General features: G+C 36.7%; 1 protein-coding gene across 9 annotated transcripts in view; it reads left to right on the forward strand.

Moving 5' to 3' along the window:
* The first annotated feature begins 23 nt into the window (after positions 1 to 23).
* The window catches only part of DZIP3 (DAZ interacting zinc finger protein 3), a 110,176-nt gene continuing 89,906 nt past the window's right edge, over positions 24 to 20,293 (forward strand). For 2 of the 9 annotated variants that reach the window (XM_043448604.1, XM_043448608.1), the window contains exons 1-3: positions 26 to 175; positions 12,919 to 13,020; positions 18,148 to 18,217. In XM_043448604.1, coding sequence (XP_043304539.1) covers positions 12,989 to 13,020; positions 18,148 to 18,217 — 102 coding nt within the window. In that variant the 5' untranslated portion in view covers positions 26 to 175; positions 12,919 to 12,988. Of the gene's footprint in view, positions 176 to 9,064; positions 10,383 to 10,428; positions 11,565 to 12,189; positions 12,209 to 12,918; positions 13,021 to 18,147; positions 18,218 to 20,293 lie in introns of those variants that run through there. The other 7 variants (XM_043448610.1, XM_043448612.1, XM_043448611.1 and 4 more) reach the window with 6 other exon arrangements.

The raw sequence follows: 20,293 nt of genomic DNA on the forward strand, positions 1-20,293 counted from the left end.
GAGAAGTCAATTGCGGCTCCACTGGCAAAGGGGGCGGTTGGGTAGCAGGGGCTTTGTGTTCGTCAGTGGGCGCCGTTTGCGTTTGCTTCCTTGGCCTTCACCGTGGGTGGCCAGTTTTTTCTTTGTGCGTCATCCTCTACTTGAGAAATGGTCGCTTTACCCTAGTCTAGACACGGTGAGGAGCTCTGAGGAGGAGAATCTTGGGTTCTAGATTTTGAGGCGGCCCGGGAGAGGCCTCTTTTAAAAATCGTTTATTTGTCCACCGCTTCTGCTGAGGAATGTTTGTTTCTCAGAGTAAACCTATGGCCGTTCGGATTCGGTGGCAAGTTAGTCATGCGCTTATGATAGCCGCTGTCAATTTATTTGAGAAAGCTGGCCCAGGTGACTCCTATGCCAGCTGTTGCTCCGAAGGCTGTTCTTAATAGCGTCAGTTTTGTGAGTGAAGGTGTCTGCTTTCATCTGGCGTGATTGATTGCTTTATAAATCTTGGTGTCTAAGGAAACGGCACTGTTTGCGGGTTTTGTTCAGAAGTAGTATTATGTATGTGAATATCATGAAATGAGTCAGACTGGTTCTGGAGCTTTTTTTGCTTAATGTATGCTGTTGTTGAATGAAGCTTTGAAAGCCAGTTTGGAGAAAATTTTAAGAACTGGGTACACATCCTTTTAATTAAACCATTTGTCAGAAATGTTTTGTCAATTCAAAGAAAGCCTGTTTTGCGTCACTACATTTTTAAAGACAGGAATTATTTTTATATTAAAAAGCAATTTAATTCTGAAAGGTAAAAAAATAATTGAGGCATAAATCATTGGGTAATTAATGTGTTTATGCATTTATTCATTCTGTAAGCAATTACCGAGTGTATAAAATGGGCTAATCCTGCTAGTTAGGGACCCTGCTGGGAAGGAATTAAATGAAATGTACTGGATAATAGTACATACAGAACTCACCAATTAGAGGCATCATGCGATTATGGTAAAGAGTGGAGCCAGGCTGTTTGCTTACAAATCCTAGGTCTACCTTTTACTGTGTGACCGTAGACACATTCTCACTGTTTGGATCTCATCTTGAAGTAAAATCTGAGTAACAGTAGCGGCTATTTCATAAGATTGCTCATTCAATAAATAGCTGGAGCCTGCAGTGTGCTAGGCATTGGTCTAAGCACTAGATTCGGTAAATAAAGTAAAAATCCTATTGTCATGAAACAAAAATCCTACCATTACATTCTGATAGGGGAAAGAAAAACAGTAAATAATAAGCACAGTAAGGAAAGTGAGATGGAGAAAAAGAGAATTACTCCTCTAGAGTAATGGTTTAAAAAAAGGGGAAATGGGAGGTCAGGATAGAGAAAGCAACATTTGAAAAATACTTGAAGAGTTGAAAAAGACCTGTGCTCTCTAAGGGGAAACATTTCTAGATAGAATAGCAAGGGGAAAAGCTTTGAAATGGAGCCTGATAATATAAGGAACAGCAAGGACTTTGCTATGGCTGGAGTAGAAAGCCAGGATGAGAGTAGTAGAGATGAAGTCATGTCGGGTTATAAAATTAGCTAACCAATGAAGAACAGTTGTCTGGCATAGTTATGTTCTCAGCAAGTGTCAGTTACATCTTAGGTCCTTGGCAATACAGTGATAACAGTTTGACAGCATTAGACTTTTCATTCATAATGATAAGTGCCTCACGATTGTCCCCATTTAGGTCGGAGGGAAAGGGTCAAAGCTGTTTGCTCAAAGTGCTATCCTTCTTTGAAATATTGCATTTTACCTTGAGCAGTCGCACACATTTTGCATCTCCATATTTAACGTGAAATAACATCTTTCTAAGAAAATCTTCACCAAAAATTGAGCTGTGAAAAGGTCTGACATCTTTTGTCAGAGATACTTGCGTATCCCAATATGAGAAACAGCTATATTTTTAAGACCCAAAAAGGGGAAAAGGAGGAGGAAATGGAGCTGGGTCCAGATGACTGAAGGCTGTACTAGCCTTTGAGCTGGGACTCTGTGTCTTGAATTCACTGGTGATCTCTGGTTTCAAATTGGGTCCTGATAGTTAGGTTTGTGTCTTAGATTGATTACTCCGACACTCTGAGGAAGATAAGCCCAGAAGTAGGGAGAATATTTGTTTTACTGGAGTCTTTCCAAAAGATGGCTGAGATAATTGGAGTTAGCAAAAAGCTGACAAATTTAAGAAATGTATATGAGGTGAAATAGGTAGGACTCTGAATGATTTCAAGTGGAAGAATGAGAGGAATGAAACTAGAAGGGATTCCAAGTTTCTAGTCTGGCTGATAGAGGAGATTTAGAAACTGCTGAGGTAGTCAATGTTAAGTATTCACGTATTTTATGTTCAGTGAAATATTGTGTAGCTCATATAGTCTTGTACCATTCTCATTAAATTTATTCCTGGATATTATATAATTTTTGTTACTGTGAGTGGGTTCTCTTTTTCCCCTAAAAATTTTTAGTTTGTTTTTGCTACTGTTAAAAGAGAAACTGATTTGTGGTAGATCTTTTATTCAGTTTACTGACTGAAATTTCTTTATTGATTCAATTTTGCTTCCTCTCTTAAATTTTCTAGCTACGTATCACCTGAAAATAATAATTTAATCCCTTCCAATATTTTTTGTCTTACTTTATTTCATTAGTGTAATTTCTAAAATATGGAATAATCATAATGATACTGAACATCGTTACTTCATTGAATGAGAATGACCAGTATTTTAATGCTTTGTATAATTTGGGCAACAGCTGCTAAGAGATAAGTATTCTTTAAAATGTTTAGGCAGTACCAGTTTTATTTAAAGATTTGTCAGAATGTCTGCTAAAAAGTTATCAAATATTTATATCTTATTTTTCCCTTTAAAATGGTAGCGCGGTTGATTGTAACAGCTAACACATATTGAGCATTTATCATGTGCCAAGCACTGTCCTAAGAACTTAGCTATTTGGTCTTTATAATATCATGCTTTACGTACTGTTATGATCTCTCTTATGAACAGATGGAAAAATTTGAGAGAGGTGAAATAATTTGCCCAAGGTCACACAAGTAGTAGTAGCAAACATTGTATTTGCTGCGCTGCAGATATTTTATTCAGGGTTTTATATTTATGTTTGGGAGAATTTAAAATAGCTTTTTCCTTATTCTTTCTTTTGGAATTTGGGTTGTTTGTTACTTTCGAAAAATGAATTGGAAAATTTCCATCTTTTTTTCTTTGCTATAGATTAATGAGACTCACATAGGAATCATCTGATTCTTGTAGATTGTATACAACTAACCTATAAAATCAAGTGTGATAGCTCGTTTAGTGGTAGATTTTTAGAAGACATTTGAATTTATAATATGGTTATTGATCTGATCATTTTTTCTACCTTTTCTTGAGTGAACTATGGAAATAAAAATTTTTAGCATACCGACTATTTCTCTAAATTTGAAAATTTATTGATGCATCAGTATTCAATAATTCTCTTAATCTCTTCTTTGTAGATTTAAATTTCCATTTTCATTATAAATTATCTGTTTTCTTAGTTAGGCTTTCTGGGAGTTGTCTATTCAGTTTTTCAAGAACAAACTTTGATTTTATTAATCTTGCTTTTTTTCCCTTCAGAATCAGTAATTTTACTTTTCTCTTTAAAAATTCCATCCACATACATGTGTTTTTCTTTTATTTGTTCTTTTTATAATTTTGTAAAGTTGAAGGTTTAGTGTATTTCTAATACTGTATTTATTAAAGATTATTCACTCCAGAAAAATTTAAAGTTATTAGCTAAAGTGTGTGTCTGCATTGTACTTAAAAAATGTTTATTTTAATGAGATAAATATTTTTAAAATGCCAATATTCACTCATTTATCAGATATTTACTGAATGCTAGTTGTTTTGCAAAGAGCCTAGAGTCTTTTGGGGAATAGACACATTCAGAGCGCTTTTCAAGAGACAGAAAGCTGTAGAAACACAGGGTATTTTTTAAGGCAGAATAGCAAGGATCCAGTTCCTCTATCAGGGATCGGCACGAAATCTCTCCATAAGTTTGTATTGCCATCTGTTCTTTGTATTTGATGTAGATACTTTTCCTAATTTATAGGTCAGGAAACACATTTAAGGGAGTTAAAACTTGCCTAGGAGCTTGCAACTCAAGGGCTGTGAAACTCCTTTATATCTTCTGGAAAAACTTAAAGAGCATATCTTAAAAGCTAAATAGTAAAATGGAAATTTTTAATGTCGTGACCAGGGTTTAAGTCATATTAGATGAATCATATTGAACAGAGATATGAACTATATTTTTTGACAAAAGTGCAGAGTACTCAATGTTGTAATAGAGGAATTATATCGGAGGTGTGAATACAGAGCTAATTGTTAATTCATTTAATCTCCATATATTTAATGAGTGCCTGAGTAGCAGGTACATTTCTAGGTTCTGGGGATAGAGCAGTGAATCAAATAAACAAAAATGTCTGTCCAAGTAGAGCTTTTATTTTAATGGGAGATACAGCAAAGAAAAAAAGACATATAAGTAAAATGTATGAGTGTTAGTAATAAGTGCTATATAGGAAAAGAAAGAGAAGGGATATAGGAAATATAAGAGTCAGGATGGAGAATTGCAGTTTTAATTAGGGTGAAGTATTGATCAGTATTTGCTGCATACCAAATCACCTCAAAACTCAGTGTTTGAAACCATGAAAATTTCTTTCTTGGTCTGTGGGTTGACTGCTGTTAGTCTGATCAAGGCCTGACTTGGCTGAGTGGGTACTTCAGCTATTTTCTGGGGTAGGGGAGATATCCAGAACTCAAGCTCAGTTATGGTGAGGTATCTACTAGACATCTGGAAGCTGCTGCATGGGTTGTTCAGTATAGTATTTGGAGTCAAGGGAGCGGTCAAGGCCAGAGCTAAAAATGTAAAGCCTCAAGACTAAAGGACATAGGGCGAGTAGGATAGAAAAGACTGGACCCAGAAGTACTGAAGTACTTAGAGGTTGGAGAGATGGGGAGAAGCCAGCAGAAACACGAGAAGTTGTTGCTGCAGGACCGGGGCCTGTGTGACCCCGTGGTCGTCTGCAGGGATTGCTGTCACCTGTGGTATCTGGGCTGCTTTCAGCTTGTGAGGGTGGACTCTGGGTCAACAGAGAAGGAAGTCTGTATCTATATACAGTTTCACTCTTCATTTCTGCCTTCAGAGGACCTGAAGTATGAGGAAGGATCGGTGACTTTATTCTTTATATCAGTATTGAATGCTTGAAGTATGCCAGGTACTAGGCACTGGGGATGTAGCCAGGGATTTAGAAAAAGAAAAAAACAAAATGTGACTCTGTGGGACTTCCATGATAGTGAGAGCATGAGGCCAAGTCTAAAACTGAGAGATTTTTCAGTAGGCGTAAACAGCAGGTAGAACAAAAATCCTATTGGCCCAGGTTCCAAAGATACAAGACGAAGACATCAATGGTAGAAAATTGGAAGAGGTCTAGACATGAGGTCATTTGGATACTATGTACCCAGTACGATTAAAACAATTCAAATATGTACTGATATTAAATTGATTTTAGCCTTTATACAGAGCCAGAAAACAGTATGTACAGTTAATGTCAACTCTCATTTTTCAGAACAGTTTACCTTCCATCACAAAGCCAGGAAACCTAAAGAAACCAAAATTATTCTCCACTTAGAATTATCTTTCTTCCTGGTTTCTTTCCCAACCATATATGATTAAGCTAATCTGTAAATGACTTACCAAACCATAAAATTAACTTTCTCACTTTTCAAACAGTTCCTGATTTTATTTAATGTACATTTCACAGACTTCAACTCTAAGAATACAAGGAATGGATAATTTGGGTAAATGTTTTGTCCCGCATTTTCACATCTAATTTCATATCCCTAAAACTTTTGATTTTTTTTAAAGTGCTATCCATTTTTTTCTGAATCTAATTTTATAGATAAGTAAACATGAAATGGCACACTTTTAAGTTACAGTAATTATTTTAAATTATAACTAGTATTTGTTGAAAGCCTCTGTGCAGAGCAGTGTCTTCTGCATATCTTACTTAAAATTTTCTAGTCTTTTAGGAAATAGAAATTATCAAGATCATGAAAGGGGTATATATTTGTTTCCCGAGTTAAAATGTGAAATCATTTTCTGAAACAGGGGAATCCAAAGTAGAGTATGCACACCTTAGATACGTGAAACTGACTATTACAGTGTGGGAACAAATATTAGAACTTCTGTTTTTACTTATTTTAGTCTTACTCTTTTTATTTTATAGTAGTGCTTACAATAGCATTAATAGCATAAATGAATTGCTAGCCATATATTTTCATTGTATTTTCAGATTTGCTTCTGAATTAGAAGTATGTGATCCAAAAAATTGGAGATTTCTCCAAAATCTTTAACCTTGACGGAGGATAAAGTTGGATTTGGGTAGGGTCATTGGTGGGAGAGTCAAGTATGTATTGTATCCTCCATTCCCTGCTTGATCGTCATCTCGATATGGGTCATGTTTTAACATTCTGTCATATCCTTTTTTTTCATTATTGTCTAACAACTGTAATGACAACGTAATATTTTTAAATGACTGAAAATATCCCACTTTTGGAGAGTTTGCTTAACAAATGGTCCTTCCAACAGTCCTAGCTGCATTTTTGAATAGCATGGTTTTCGCAGTGCTACCTGTAAGTAACCTGCAACTGATGGATTGTTTAATATTTGGACTTTTTTCAGGTGAATTCTAACCTGTGCATATTTATAGTAGATACATTCCAAATATTTATAACTAATATATATATATATATTCTGCAAATTTGCTTGTGTAAGTTCAGGAATAAATGACTGAATAGATCTGAAGAGAATTAAATACCTGCTTCAGACAAGATGCCAATTTTGGCAAGGATGTTCCCTATATTGGCAGATTTGTAAGGATGGGGCATTGGGTATGCATTGCTATTTTCTTGTGTCCTGGTATGATCTGCCAGATAGTGGCAAAAATGATCTTTGCTAAATAGCTAGAGCTGAGTAGTACCCTGATCTTCTGGGACAGATAATATCTTTGGTTTCTGATAACTTTTGTAGAGGTTTTCCAACCATCGTCACTCAGTCTTGGAGTTTACTTAAGCAAACTATGTATTTTTTCCATGGGGGAAAATGATATTTTGGCTTCCCTTGTGTAGGTATGTTCATTTTGAGGCCTTGCCAAAGTGAAAGTCACTGTTGTATCTTTGTGATCCCATGGACTGTAGCCCCCCAGGCTCCTCTGTCCATGGAATTCTCCAGGCCAGAATACTGGAGTGGGTAGCCTTTCCCTTCTCTAGGGGACCTTCCAAACCCAGGGATTGAACCCAGGTCTCCAGCATTGTAAATAGATTCTTTATGTCTTGCAGATGTTCATTTGAGTCTTTGCCAAGAACCTAAATAAATACAAAATGGAAAAAATAAATGGAAAATTAGAAAATCAAATAATCAGTATATTTTCCCATTCTTCAGACAGTTAGTGACAAATTAATTGTATAATTGGTTATTCTTTGAGTTTAAACTGATGGCCTAGCCCTTCTTGTTTACTGTCTCACATGTGAGAGTGCTGAAGCCACAAAACTCCTGCTTTACTCCTTTCAAAGCCACCAAAAATGACTGTTTCTATTTGACTAGCAGACATAGATTAATAATAGTTAAAATTTTGGTTGGAAGAAACTCCCATAAAAATGTCTTGAGTTATTCCTAGAAGGTGTCCTCTTCATAGTTTTTTTCAGCCTTGGGGTGGTTACTGTACTATATGTGGCCAGAACATCTCACATCTCCACTTAGAGGAGTGTTTTAGAATTCTTTTGGCAAAGTCTAGCAGAAGTGATAACTAGCATTGCCAGAATTTGCTTTAGTAACAGACCTGAAGTACATTTAATTCAGTGCTGAAATAGAAATCCAGCTTTGTAAAGTGGCTTTCAAAATTTGACCAAGTTGCATGATCAGGATTGTTTATTGCAGCATTGTTTATAAAATATATTAAAAAAACCCCACATACAAACACAAACTGGATACAGTTGAAGTATTTATCAGTAGTGGTCTGGTAAATAGTTTCATTTATACAATAGCATATCATGCAGTTTAAAGAATATGGCAGATTCATATGTGTTGATATGAAACTGCAAGGTGCCAAAGATATGCAGATTAAACTGCCAATTGTTATCATGTAGGATATAGTTGAAAGATGTTTTTGACCCATTTTTTTTAAGTCTCATTATTACTATTCCTTTTCATATAATAGCTTTTCTCCAAGATAGAGAATTGGAAGGAAAGTGAACTGATTTTGCCATAAATTTAAATGAAATTAAACAAAGATGTTGATAGTAACTATCAGGGAATGTTTGACGGGAGGATTCCTACATGCTGTCTCTCATGAGTCCTTTGTCCCTCTTCAAGCGGAATAGCACGCTGCTCCCAGGGACTGAGGTCATTGTGTGAGGGAAGCATGAGTCTCCTTTAGTAAACATTCTCCTTAGGACAAAACAGCTTAATCTCCTTCCCCTTTCTTGAGATATGGATTGTCTCCTGACCTTGTGACTAACATTACCCCTTGTTCCCTTGGTAACGGTTGCTGTACATTTGGTTTTCTGATCTCTATCATTCCCAAAAGAAGTTTCTTGTACTGCAGCCTATATATACTCATAGAAAAATCATTAAAGCACCTTTGCTCCATCAGAGCTTAGGTCCCTGGGTCTTTTTTGTCTCTCTCTCTCTCTCTTTTTCTGCCTGACTCTCTGGAGCGTGGAGACCCGTCGTGCTCACTTTTCTGCCTGGGCTTCTAAGACCCCCTCGAGAGGGCGCCTGGTGCCTTCGTGAATGATGCAAGTCCTGTGTCAAGGACTTTATTGGTCCTCTGCGTAAAGCAAGGGATAGCAGCCTCTTTCTCTCTTTCACTTTCTTATCGTCGACTCCATACCACAAGGTTCCGGTCCATTAAAGGACCCCAACAGTAACAAATATAATCCCATGGACTTAGTTCATGGAATTCTCTAGACCAGAATACTGGAGTGGGTAGCCTTTTCCTTCTCTAGGGGATCTTTCCAACCCAGGGATCGAACCCAGGTCTCCCACATTGCAGGAAAATTCTTTACCACCTGAGCCACATGGGAAGCCCTTACTATGTTCAGTTACATGTTTTAAAACATTTGCTCTTTGCAACCACCCTGTGGATCATGGATCAACTTTTCCCCTATTTTTCAGATAAGGAAACTAAAGTACAGAGATGTTCATTCCACTCAAGGTTTCATGGTTAATACGCGTTGAAGCTGACTTGTACACTCCTGTAAACTGGCTGTAATGTCTCTTGTGCTCTTAGCTACGAATCCTGTGCAACCTCTCAACTTACTTTTCACACTGATGGAAACTAAATGAGATACTTTATCATTTCTCCTTTTTGTGGAGAAATGATTTGTTGTGTTTATACATGATACCTGAGTCAAGAAGATCCCCTGGAGTAGGAAATAGCAACCCTCTCCAGTATTCTTGCCTGGAAAATTCCATGGACAGAAGAGCCTGGCAGGCTACATTCCATGGGGTGATAAAGAGTCAGACGTGGCTGAGCACACACACACACATACATGATACCTAATCACAGGAATTTTTTTTAATTGCTGAGAACAATCTATGTTCATTTAGTTAGCCTTTTCATTTTAATTCATTTAATTAGATAGTTCTGAGCTGTGGGCAATTTTGTCCCCTGAAGGACACCTGGCAGTGTTTGGTGACGTTTTTGATTGCCGCAGTGGGGCTGAGAGGTGAGAGAGAGTTGCTACTGTCATATACTGGCTAGTTAGGCATGTTTCTGAACATCCTAAAAATGCATAGGACAACTTCTCATAACCAAGATTTACCCAGCGCAATATTTTTTTTTCAAGCTAGTAGCATTAAGAAAAATGAACTTTATTTTTACTGCTTTTTTTACACTGTTATTATGCACTTTCCCCACCTGGCCATGTGTTATCTCTAAGTGCCAAAACTGACAAGGCTAGCAAATTCATGGGACCATAGGACATCCACCCATACATTGAAATGTAAACTTGTTGGCCAGGTGGAACCTCTGACTTGGTAGGTGACAGAATTAAGATGAGCATTTAAGTGTGTATAAAGACAATGTAAATATATACGGTTTAAGGAGGTGACAGTGCGACAAGGTAAATGTTTAAATGAATGATTAAAAGGGGACGACAGAGGATGAGATGGTTGGATGGCATCACCGATGTGGTGGACTTGAGTTTGAGTAGGCTCTAGAAGTTGGTGAAGGGACAGGGAAGCCTGGCGTGCTGCAGTCCATGGGGTCGCAAAGAGGTGGACACGACTGAGCAATTGAACTGAACTGAATGATCTCTCTCCTGGACAACCTTTCACCACAGAGATTGATATCAGGTTGTATTTTAAAGCAGGCTGAAAAAGCAAGCCATTATTAGCCTTTTTAAACTCTTAATTTAGGATCCAAATACATTCTAATTTATTGATTAATTTTATGCCCTTTTCTTTTTCAAACTGAACAGTGAATAGCTTAGCAGAGGCCTTCCATTCTCTCTGCCTTATTGCCAGAGGATTTTCCTCCTTTTCAGCCTCACTGTGATCTATGCAAACAGCTACTAACTGAAGGAGAACTTATCAGAAAGGGGAATATCCAGGCCTGAGCTTTTATATTCTGAAAATGAGAGGATTATTTTGTCTGGGAAAGGCATACTTTGTGTGCTCTGGCTATGAAATAATGTCAGTTATTTTTTTATTAAAATAACAGGGAGGTTAAAGAAACCATAAAAACAGTTTGATCAAAGTCCTACAGTTTTCAAAGCCATGTCCTTTTCTGTACAGCTTTATTAAGAGATAAAGCAGATCTGAGTTTGTGTGAAAGAATAGTGAGTTTTATCCAACCGTTCTCTGCTTCATTATTGGCTTTAGTTTATATCTTTGTATTTGAATAGAGAATGCAAATTCTAATAGTCATGTGACTTTGTATACTGAGTTTTTGAAATAAGACTAAAAGTAAAAAATAGAATGATATACCTAGGAGAACTAGATTGTATAGGCGAGTTATGTAAATACTGACAGCAAGAAGTGTTTTATTAGGTATGGACAGGAAACGGGTGTTAGAAAGTTCCACTTTAAATGAGGGAGTTTAGTGGAAGTCTGTGTAAATCTTTACATTTGTAGTTTGATTAAGAAATATCATCTAGCATTGAATTGTTAGAGGATTATCCTTGTTTCTCAAGCCTTTTTGTGTAAGTGAGAGCTGGTATGTGTTATTCTTTCAGTCATGTCCGACTCTTTGCAGCCCCTTGTACTGTAGCCTGCCAGGCTCCTCTGTCCATGGGATTCTCCAGGCAAGAACACTGGAGTGGGTTGCTGTTCCCTTCTCCAGGGAGCTTCCCCATGCAGGGATCGAACCTGAGTCTCTTGCATTACAGACAGACTCTTTACCATGTGGGCCAACAGGGAAGCGAAGTCAAGTACAGAATATAGATAGAATCATTTCTTTCTTTGTCCCAGAGCACCATGCTCTGATGCAAAGAGCTGACTCATTGGAAAAGACCCTGATGCTGGGAAAGATTGAAGGTGAGAGGAGAAGGGGACGACAGAGGATGAGATGGTTGTATGGCATCACCAGCTCAATGGACATGAGTTTGAGTAAACTCTGGGAGTTGGTGATGGACAGGGAGGCCTGGCGTGCTGCAGTCCATGGGGTCGCAAAGAGTTGGACATGACTGAGCGACTGAACTGAACTGAACCATGCAATAGTTTTATATACTTTTACCGTAATACTTTCTCAGCTTGTGTACAGTGGGACCAGAAAGGGAAGTCAATGTAACAGAAGGCAGTAGAATTTGGAGACCTGAACCCTCAGTAAAAGAAATCAAATGGGACTGATTTTGGAAGAATTGGCTTTGGAATAGTTAAATTAGAGAGCAATATAAATAGATGTAGATATGCTAATGACACTTTGTTCCCCTTTTATTTTCATTTATTTTGCTGCAGTATTTTTTTTTTCCTTCAGGAAACATCCACAACATTCATTGATATTTAAATCAGAGAATATGCAAGAGTTCTTCACATCTCTTGTCTCCTATTAATGGAGATTCATGCAATTTTGAAGAAAAGTAGCTAAATGTTATTTTTTCTGTCTTTCTATGAGGCGTGTCTGACTCTGTGACCCCATGGACTGTAGCTTTCCAGGCTCCTCCATCCATGGGATTTTTCAGGCAAGAATTCTGGAGTGGGTTGCCATTTCCTTCTCCAAAATGTTATTTTTAGACTAAGAGAAATGTTGAGGCTTGGCAGAAGCCAACACGATTCTGTAAAGCAGTTATCCTTCAATTAAAGAAAGAAAAAGTTTGAGTTAAAGAGGAACTTCTTATAACCATTTGGGAAGCCATTTAGCAATAAGCACCTAGAAGCTTAAAATATTTGTGTCTTTGACCTAGGAAATCTGTTTCTGAGGATTTGTCATAAGGAATTAATCCTAAACATAGAAAAGGCATTACAGGCAATGGAGTTTATCACAATACTAATTATTTATATTGAAAAAATGGGAAACACTAAATGTTCCACTATCAGGAAATGGCTAAGGAAACCGCAATCAATTGTTATGTAGCCATTGAGAATGTTTAATAGGAGTATAAAATAACATGAAAGGTGCTTTTGATATAATTCAGTGGTGAAGAAGCTACTGTGGTGTATTCCATATTCAATATGATTGCAAATTGGTAAAATATACCCATGCTTGGAACAAAGTATATTAAAACATAGGCAATGATTTATATTATTTATGTTTAGATGATGAAACTATGTGATTTCACTTTCTTTTATAGCAGTTTCAAAATTTTCTTTAATGATTATATACTATTTAAATAGTGGGGAAAAAAGAATGAAATCCTCTTACCCTCCTACTAAAACATTACTTTCCTTACAGCTTTAAACAGCAGCTGTAAAAGTCAGTCTTCAAGCCTTGGAATAAGACTTGCATAAGAATATTATGCAGCATGGATTCTCTACCAGAAGAATTTTTTGTGAGGTAAGGGATGGGCTGACAAAAACTGACTGTAGGTGTTATATTCTGAAGGCACATTTGCCTTTCTCACAAAATTTTGAGACGTTAGTGTGAATGAGATACCCTTATATTTCAAGACAACAGTTTTTTAGTAGAGGATGTAAACTGGGTAAAATCTAATTTTAGAAAATTTCTCTAAGGACTTAGACCCTGACTCAGTAGCTAAGAGTTGATGTGCCATAGCTTGCCACACTGGGGACATTCACAACAAAGTAATTTTTTTTTTTTTTATCATTTAACATGCACTTAAATAGACTTGGGGCTTCCCTGGTGGCTCAGATGGTAAAGAATCTGCCTGCAATGTGGGAGACCTGGGTTTGATCCCTGGGTCAGGAAGATCCCCTGGAGAAGGGAATGGATACCCACTCCGGTATTCTCGCCTGGAGAATTCCATGAACAGAGAAGTCTTGCTGGATATAGTCCATGGGGTTGCAAAGAGTTGGACACGACTGAGCAAGAAACACCAAATAGACTTACTTTCTGCCACGCATTGTTTTGAATGCTTTTCCAAGCCTTAACCCATGTAAACCTCATAACAACTCTATGAGGGGATGCTGTTATTATTTCCATTTTATATAAAGTAGCCTAAGTATAACACAGAAGGCTACTGAGAGGTTCAACTGGGCCTAGGCTAAATGTCAGTCTCTCCCCTCCAATTAGGGAAAGTTCATTCTGCTTAGACCTTTCCCATGTAATAGTAAAGAGCTGGTTAGTATTGGAGATCTCCTTCCCACATTGCCCTATCTCATATAATAAACAATGTGTTGTTTTTGCAAATATTTAATTACCTCCTTGACACTTAGGGAATAAGAGTAAAATAAAATATGTGTACTTAGATAGCATCACCAACTCAATGGACATGAATTTGAGCAATCTCCGGGAGATAGTGGAGGACAGAGGAGCCTAGTGTGCTACAGTCCACGGGGTTGCAAAGAGTGAGACGTGACTTAGCGATTGAACAACAGCTTAGAATTATAATATAGTCAGAAGATATCTAAAAAGTTGTCTTATCTTTAGGCAAAATGCATGCGTAAGTATTACAGTAGAAAGGCTGTGGCTGTATATAGGATGAAACACTGATTATTGACTGTGGGGTTCAGTGGGTTTTTAGAAGGTGACATGTGAACTGAGTTTTAAAGGATAAAGACGGCTTTTGATGAATGTAGAAGCAGGACACATGGGAGGTTGTTTAGCTGAGGAAACAGCAAGAAAGTATTTATTACTTTCTTGTATTTAAGTATTAAATACAAGTATTTAATTGTATTAAAAACAAAAATTGTATTAAAAACAGCAAGTATTTAAGGTAAATTCTTGGGGAGGAGTTTGACTCCTGATAAGGAGTTAGCTTTATTTTGTGCAGAGTTACGAGAAAAGGGGCAGAGGAGAAGTAGAGCTAGTTTGAAGGTTTCTAATGATCACAAGGAAATATGTACTGTTAAGTAACGTGGAGATCACAAAAGGAGAACAGTTTTAATGTCTGTTGAGAAAGTAAGAGAGGACAGATAATGAGTTCAACTTTAGATATGAGCAGATTGAGGTGTCGCTAAGATAGTCTTATGGAGATTGTCAAATAGGTGGATGGAAATATGTAGCTGTAACATCAAAGAAAAATTAAGGTTGCAGATACAGATTTGTGAATCATTGGAATGTGTTACTATTTGAATTCATGGAAGTTTGCTTACTTATTTATTTGTTTGTATATTCATACATTCAATAAATATTTGAGTGCCTACTTTATATCAGATGTTGAGCTGGAGACTTGAAGGTAAAAATAGTCAATAAGAAGAACCTGATTCCTATTTGAGAGTATTAATTCATGGGCATAAATGAGATTGATTTAAATAGAAAATGTATTAAGAAGAAAGAGGGCTAAATATGGAACATTCAGTTCAGTCAGTTCAGTTGCTCAGTCCTGTCCGACTCTTTGCCACCCCATGAACCGCAGCATGCCAGGCCTCCCTGTCCATCATCAACTTCCGGAGTCCACCCAAACCCATGTCCATTGTGTCGGTGATGCCATCCAGCCATCTTATCCTCCGTCGTCCCCTTCTTCTCCTGCTCTCAATCTTTCACAGCATCAGGGCCTTTTCAAATGAGTCAGCTGTTCGCATCAGGTGGCCAAAGTATTGGAGTTTCAGCTTCAACATCAGTCCCTCCAATGAACACCCAGGACTGATCTCCTTTAGGATGGACTAGTTGGATCTCCTTGCAGTCCAAGGGACTCTCAAGAGTCTCCTCCAACACCACAGCTCAAAAGTGTCAATTCTTCAGCACTCAGCTTTCTTTATCGTCCAGCTCTCACATCCATACGTGACTACTGGAAAAACGTATGACTAGACGGACCTTTGTTGGCAGAGTAATGTCTCTGCTCTTTAATATGCTGTCTAGGTTGGTCATAACTTTCCTTCCAAGGAGCAAGCGTCTTTTAATTTTATGGCTGCAATCACCATCTGCAATGATTTTGGACCCCAGAAAAATAAAAAGTCAGCCACTGTTTCCCCATCTATTTGCCATGAAGTGATGGGACCAGATGCCATGATCCTAGTTTTCTGAATGTTGAGCTTTAAGCCAACTTTTTCACTCTCCTCTTTCACTTTCACAAGAGGCTTTTTAGTTCTTCTTCACTTTCTGCCATAAGGGTGGTGTCATCTGCATATCTGAGGTTATTGATATTTCTCCCAGCAATCTTGATTCCAGCTTGTACTTCCTCCAGCCCAGCGTTTCTCATGATGTGCTCTGCATATAAGTTAAATAAGCAGAGTGACAATATACAGCCTTGACGTACTTCTTTTCCTATTTGGAACCAGTCTGTTGTTCCATGTCCAGTTCTAACTGTTGCTTCCTGACCTGAATACAGGTTTCTCAAAAGGCAGGTCAGGTGGTCTGGTATTCCCATCTCTTTCAGAATTTTCCACAGTTTATTGTGATCCACACAGTCAAAGGCTTTGGCATATTCAAAAAAGCAGAAGTAGATGTTTTTCTGGAACTCTCGTGCTTTTTTGATGATCCAGCAGATATTGGCAATTAGATCTCTGGTTCGTCTGCCTTTTCTAAAACCAGCTTGCACATCTGGAAGTTCACGGTTCACGTATTGCTGAAGCCTGGCTTGGAGGATTTTGAGCATTACTTCACTAGGGCGTGAGATGAGTGCAGCATTACTATGTGCTATATATGTATATTTCAGGTTTATTATAGCAAAATCTCAGCTTTTCCCAGCAGCAGAATAAAGTACACAAATGGTAGAAGTAGCAGAATAGCAAAAAAACACAAAATACTAGTCTTGCACTTTGTTTTATCTTTGCTTCTTTCTAGTGTATGACTTCTCTTGGCATTGATTTACCCATCAGTAGAATAAAGTAGGTGCCATAAGTGACCACTGGGGTACCGTCCTGATCTAATACATGGGGAGCATGGTTTGATAGTGTTAACGTATGCAGTTCTATGTAAATATTATTAAAATAATAAATGAATAAGATAAATGAAAGGAAGAGGGATAGCCAGTGGTACAAATTGAGAAGTGGACAGCTGAGGGGCTAGGAGGAGAAACAATAGCAGCAAAGGATGTAGAGGTGTTCAGGGAGGGTTGGCATATGTGATGTACGCCATATATAAATAATGCAGAAAGGGTCAGTAAAATGAGGACCCAAGACAAAGCTACTGGAGGAGCAAATAGAATTTCATTAGCAACTTTTATTAGAGCACTTTTAATGTTGTGGAGAAAGTGCAGATTAGTCAAGTTTTCACATGAAAATTTGTTATGGAACCTATGGAGCATATCGAAGCTCATGTTCCACACTTTGGTTTAAGAATTCTGAAGTAGGGTTTGGACATCTGGATGTTTCCAAAGCTTCACAGATAATTTTAACATGCATTAAAGTCTGGGACTGAGAACTACTGGGTTAAGCAGTAAATGACCCTAAAATGGAGTCAACAAGTAGAATATACCTTTCGAGAACATTTTGTACTCTCTCAGACCTTAACGGGCTTCAGAAGACTGCTGTAGTAGTTTTCATTCCTTGGTAACACAGATTCCTTGTGTTCCTTTTTGGAATGGGGCTTAGAAGTACAGGACAACACTTTCTTTTTACCATGACATTTTAAAGAACACTGACTCCTGTTGTGAAATATTATTTGTGTGTATAAATCAGCTTTTGTTGCAGTGTTCACTGTGTAGACAATTCTGTACTGTTTATCTGTCCCAGTTTCCCCTGACAAAATCAGTTAGCACATAGTAGATGATAAATGATTGTCAGTCAAATGAGTATATAAATGTGAAGTGACATAGGATATTTGCAAAGTACAATTCTGAATAAATCAATTGATACGTTACTCACCTCAGTTTTCTCTCTGCTAGTGTATAGAATTATGCAGATTATATAAATTGTATATGACCCTATGTTATGGTTCTCAAATCTTGTGTCATGGTTCTGTATGTAGGCAAAAGCAATTTTATAAATAAATTTTCAGTTCAATAAACAATACTGCATATCTTCACATTTCAAGTACATGTCAAAAGCAAAACTTGTCATTATTCCTTTCTACAGAAATAGTTAAATAATTTCTAAATATGATACTCTCCTACCTCAGTTAAAAAAGCCACTTTGGAAAACCAGATCATTTTGATGCCAAAAAGCTGAAAAAAAAAAAAAACTATGTAAGATAGACACTTCCCAAACCTTAATTATTTTCATAAACACACACACGCATGCACACACAAAATGTCGATCTTTTCAGCCTTTTTTTTCCTTTACACTGAAACAATGCTATAAAGTCAATTTTTCCCATTATTTTGATCTATTGTGTGTTTGTTAAAGATGAAGTTTTTTTTACATCAGCTTTCTGTTCTCTCTGCCACCATCCAGTAGGGACTTGGAATAATTTCTTTTCTTTATCTGAGTCCCTAAAGAGAGATAGCACCTGAACACTATTGCCAGGCTTTGGTGCGTATTGTTTTACACCTTTGAACCTTTCAGGCCAAAATTCATATGTTAGTTTCTTTACTAATACAGGCAAAAATTAATCAAAAATTTTTAACTGTGTTCCTTGTAAGGAGATGGCTCTGAATATACCTTTCTTTTTCATTTGAAATAGGGATCTTCCTCTGGAAGAGCAGGCTACAGAGGAAACTAAGAAGAAGGCGGAAAAATCAACTGATCAACTGGTAAGAGAAAATTTAGTTAACTAGTGTTGTATGAGAATAGAATACTAAATCTAATCAGCTTAATTACCTGCTAAAAATTTTCCTACCTTAGTGGTCATCACTAAATCTTTTTTTCATAATTGATATTTATGTCTCAAAGTTATCATTATAAACATCCATCCTCATTGTAAGTTAAAATTAGTAGATAAGTTAATTGACTTGCCCAGAAACATCACAATAATCGGTTTTAAGATATCTCTTATTTATCCTTTTAAGCAAAATTCAAAGAAGATAAACACTATACACATAGCAAGAAAACATACACAAAGAATTTTATTTAGTAAGAAATTTCATTGATTTGTTTCTGAAGTTAATTCTTTTTCCCGTTTTTATTTTTACTGTCAGAACCTCCAGTTCTAAATGAATAACTGAATTATACACTAATATAAAGTGCTTGTTACCAGCGACAATAGACTTTGTAATAGATTAAAAGATACAGACACATTTGTGAATGTTATATGTATTTATGTTTAGTGAAGCTTGATGAGAGATATTTGTTTGATAGGTTCTTTTTAATGCAATTTTTACTCGCTACATAGTTTTATATAAAGAATGATGTCCACTTGTTAATAAAGTTTATAAAAGTTGTCTAGTAACTTAGGAGAAAAATATATAAACATAACATAACTATAGTATTCACCTGCATAAGGTTATTAAAAAAATGTTGCAGAGAAAAGACAACATGTGCAAATGTCCTTAGGGATGTACACTTGGACTAGGGGGACTGGATCCAGAAAAGCCGTTTCTAGATACAGATTTCAGAATACACAGGCAAAGGAGGTGGGAAGTTTAAGATGAATTTGGCTTAGATGCTAAATCTATTTTGCGAAAATTGATTGAGTACCAACTATTTTGACAACTTAAAAATTAAAATTGTGTTTATAATAAGATTATTTAACAAACATGAAGCTTATAGTGTTTCCTGTTGAAAAAAATTTTATTCACACCATGATCTTACTTGTGTACCAACTTGGTAATTAGTCTTAGATGATTCTGCAGTGACTTTTGACAGCAGAATTGATCTTTACTTTGAAATACACACACTGTTGTCAATGATCATTCTTTGTAAATGTTTGTTTGGTTATTTTTTATAAACTTTTTTTTAATTAACTTTTTGAAAAATTTCAGACCTACCAAAAAAATTGTAAGAATAATAGTGAACACATATACTCTTTACTGAGGTTTAGCAAACTGTTAACATTTCCTACATTTTTGGATGTAAATATAATGAAGTGTACCAGAAAATGCAAGATGTATTTGTTTGGTGTTGGAGGTGGTGAAGGAATCTCAATTTAAGACTCAAACCCAGAAAGGAGAGGAGGAGGAGGAGTCATCCTGCATTGGACCTTATTTGTTTCTGGGTAGTTCCAGGTCTGTTAGAAACCTGGCAGCCAGAGTCACCCCATACCAGTGACTCTTTTGTCTTCTCAGTGACTCTACATGGCCTCTGCAGTAAAAATGTTTTTATATACATAGGTCAGTGGCTGCATATTCATAATCCCAGAGTTTCAGCAGTTATAAGAACTGTGGTATCTTGTTAAGGTTTGAAGGAAGGCCATCATCCATCCATTCCAGGACATTCATTTCTGTTGCCCACTCGTTCTCACAATTAGTGTTAATAGAAAATTCAGCAAGACTTCACTATATAGCTATCAGTTAACGATTAATTACAGCTTTGTTAAGTCTATAAGGATCAGTTCCTGAAGTCCCAAGATTATTACTATTTATTCAGCTTCTGACTGAACTGAGATTAGGTGTAGATTATATTACGCTAATTTATTTATAACTTAAAATATTTACGCTAATTTATTTATAACTTAAAATATTACAACTGCATTCATTTTCAAATTGCTGTATGTAGTAGCTGAAGCATTAGTCACATAATGTAAAAAGCACTATTGGAGATAGTTTTCATATTATTTTGTAGAATAACCTATTTAGTATTTTAAACTTAGCATTTTTTATGCCTTTAAATGGACCAATTCACTGCATGCTGTGTATTTCTCAACGGCAATCATTTTTTGAGGCTTCACTCAC

Source organism: Cervus canadensis, chromosome 27 (genome assembly GCF_019320065.1).
Source record: "Cervus canadensis isolate Bull #8, Minnesota chromosome 27, ASM1932006v1, whole genome shotgun sequence".
NCBI lineage: Eukaryota > Metazoa > Chordata > Mammalia > Artiodactyla > Cervidae > Cervus > Cervus canadensis.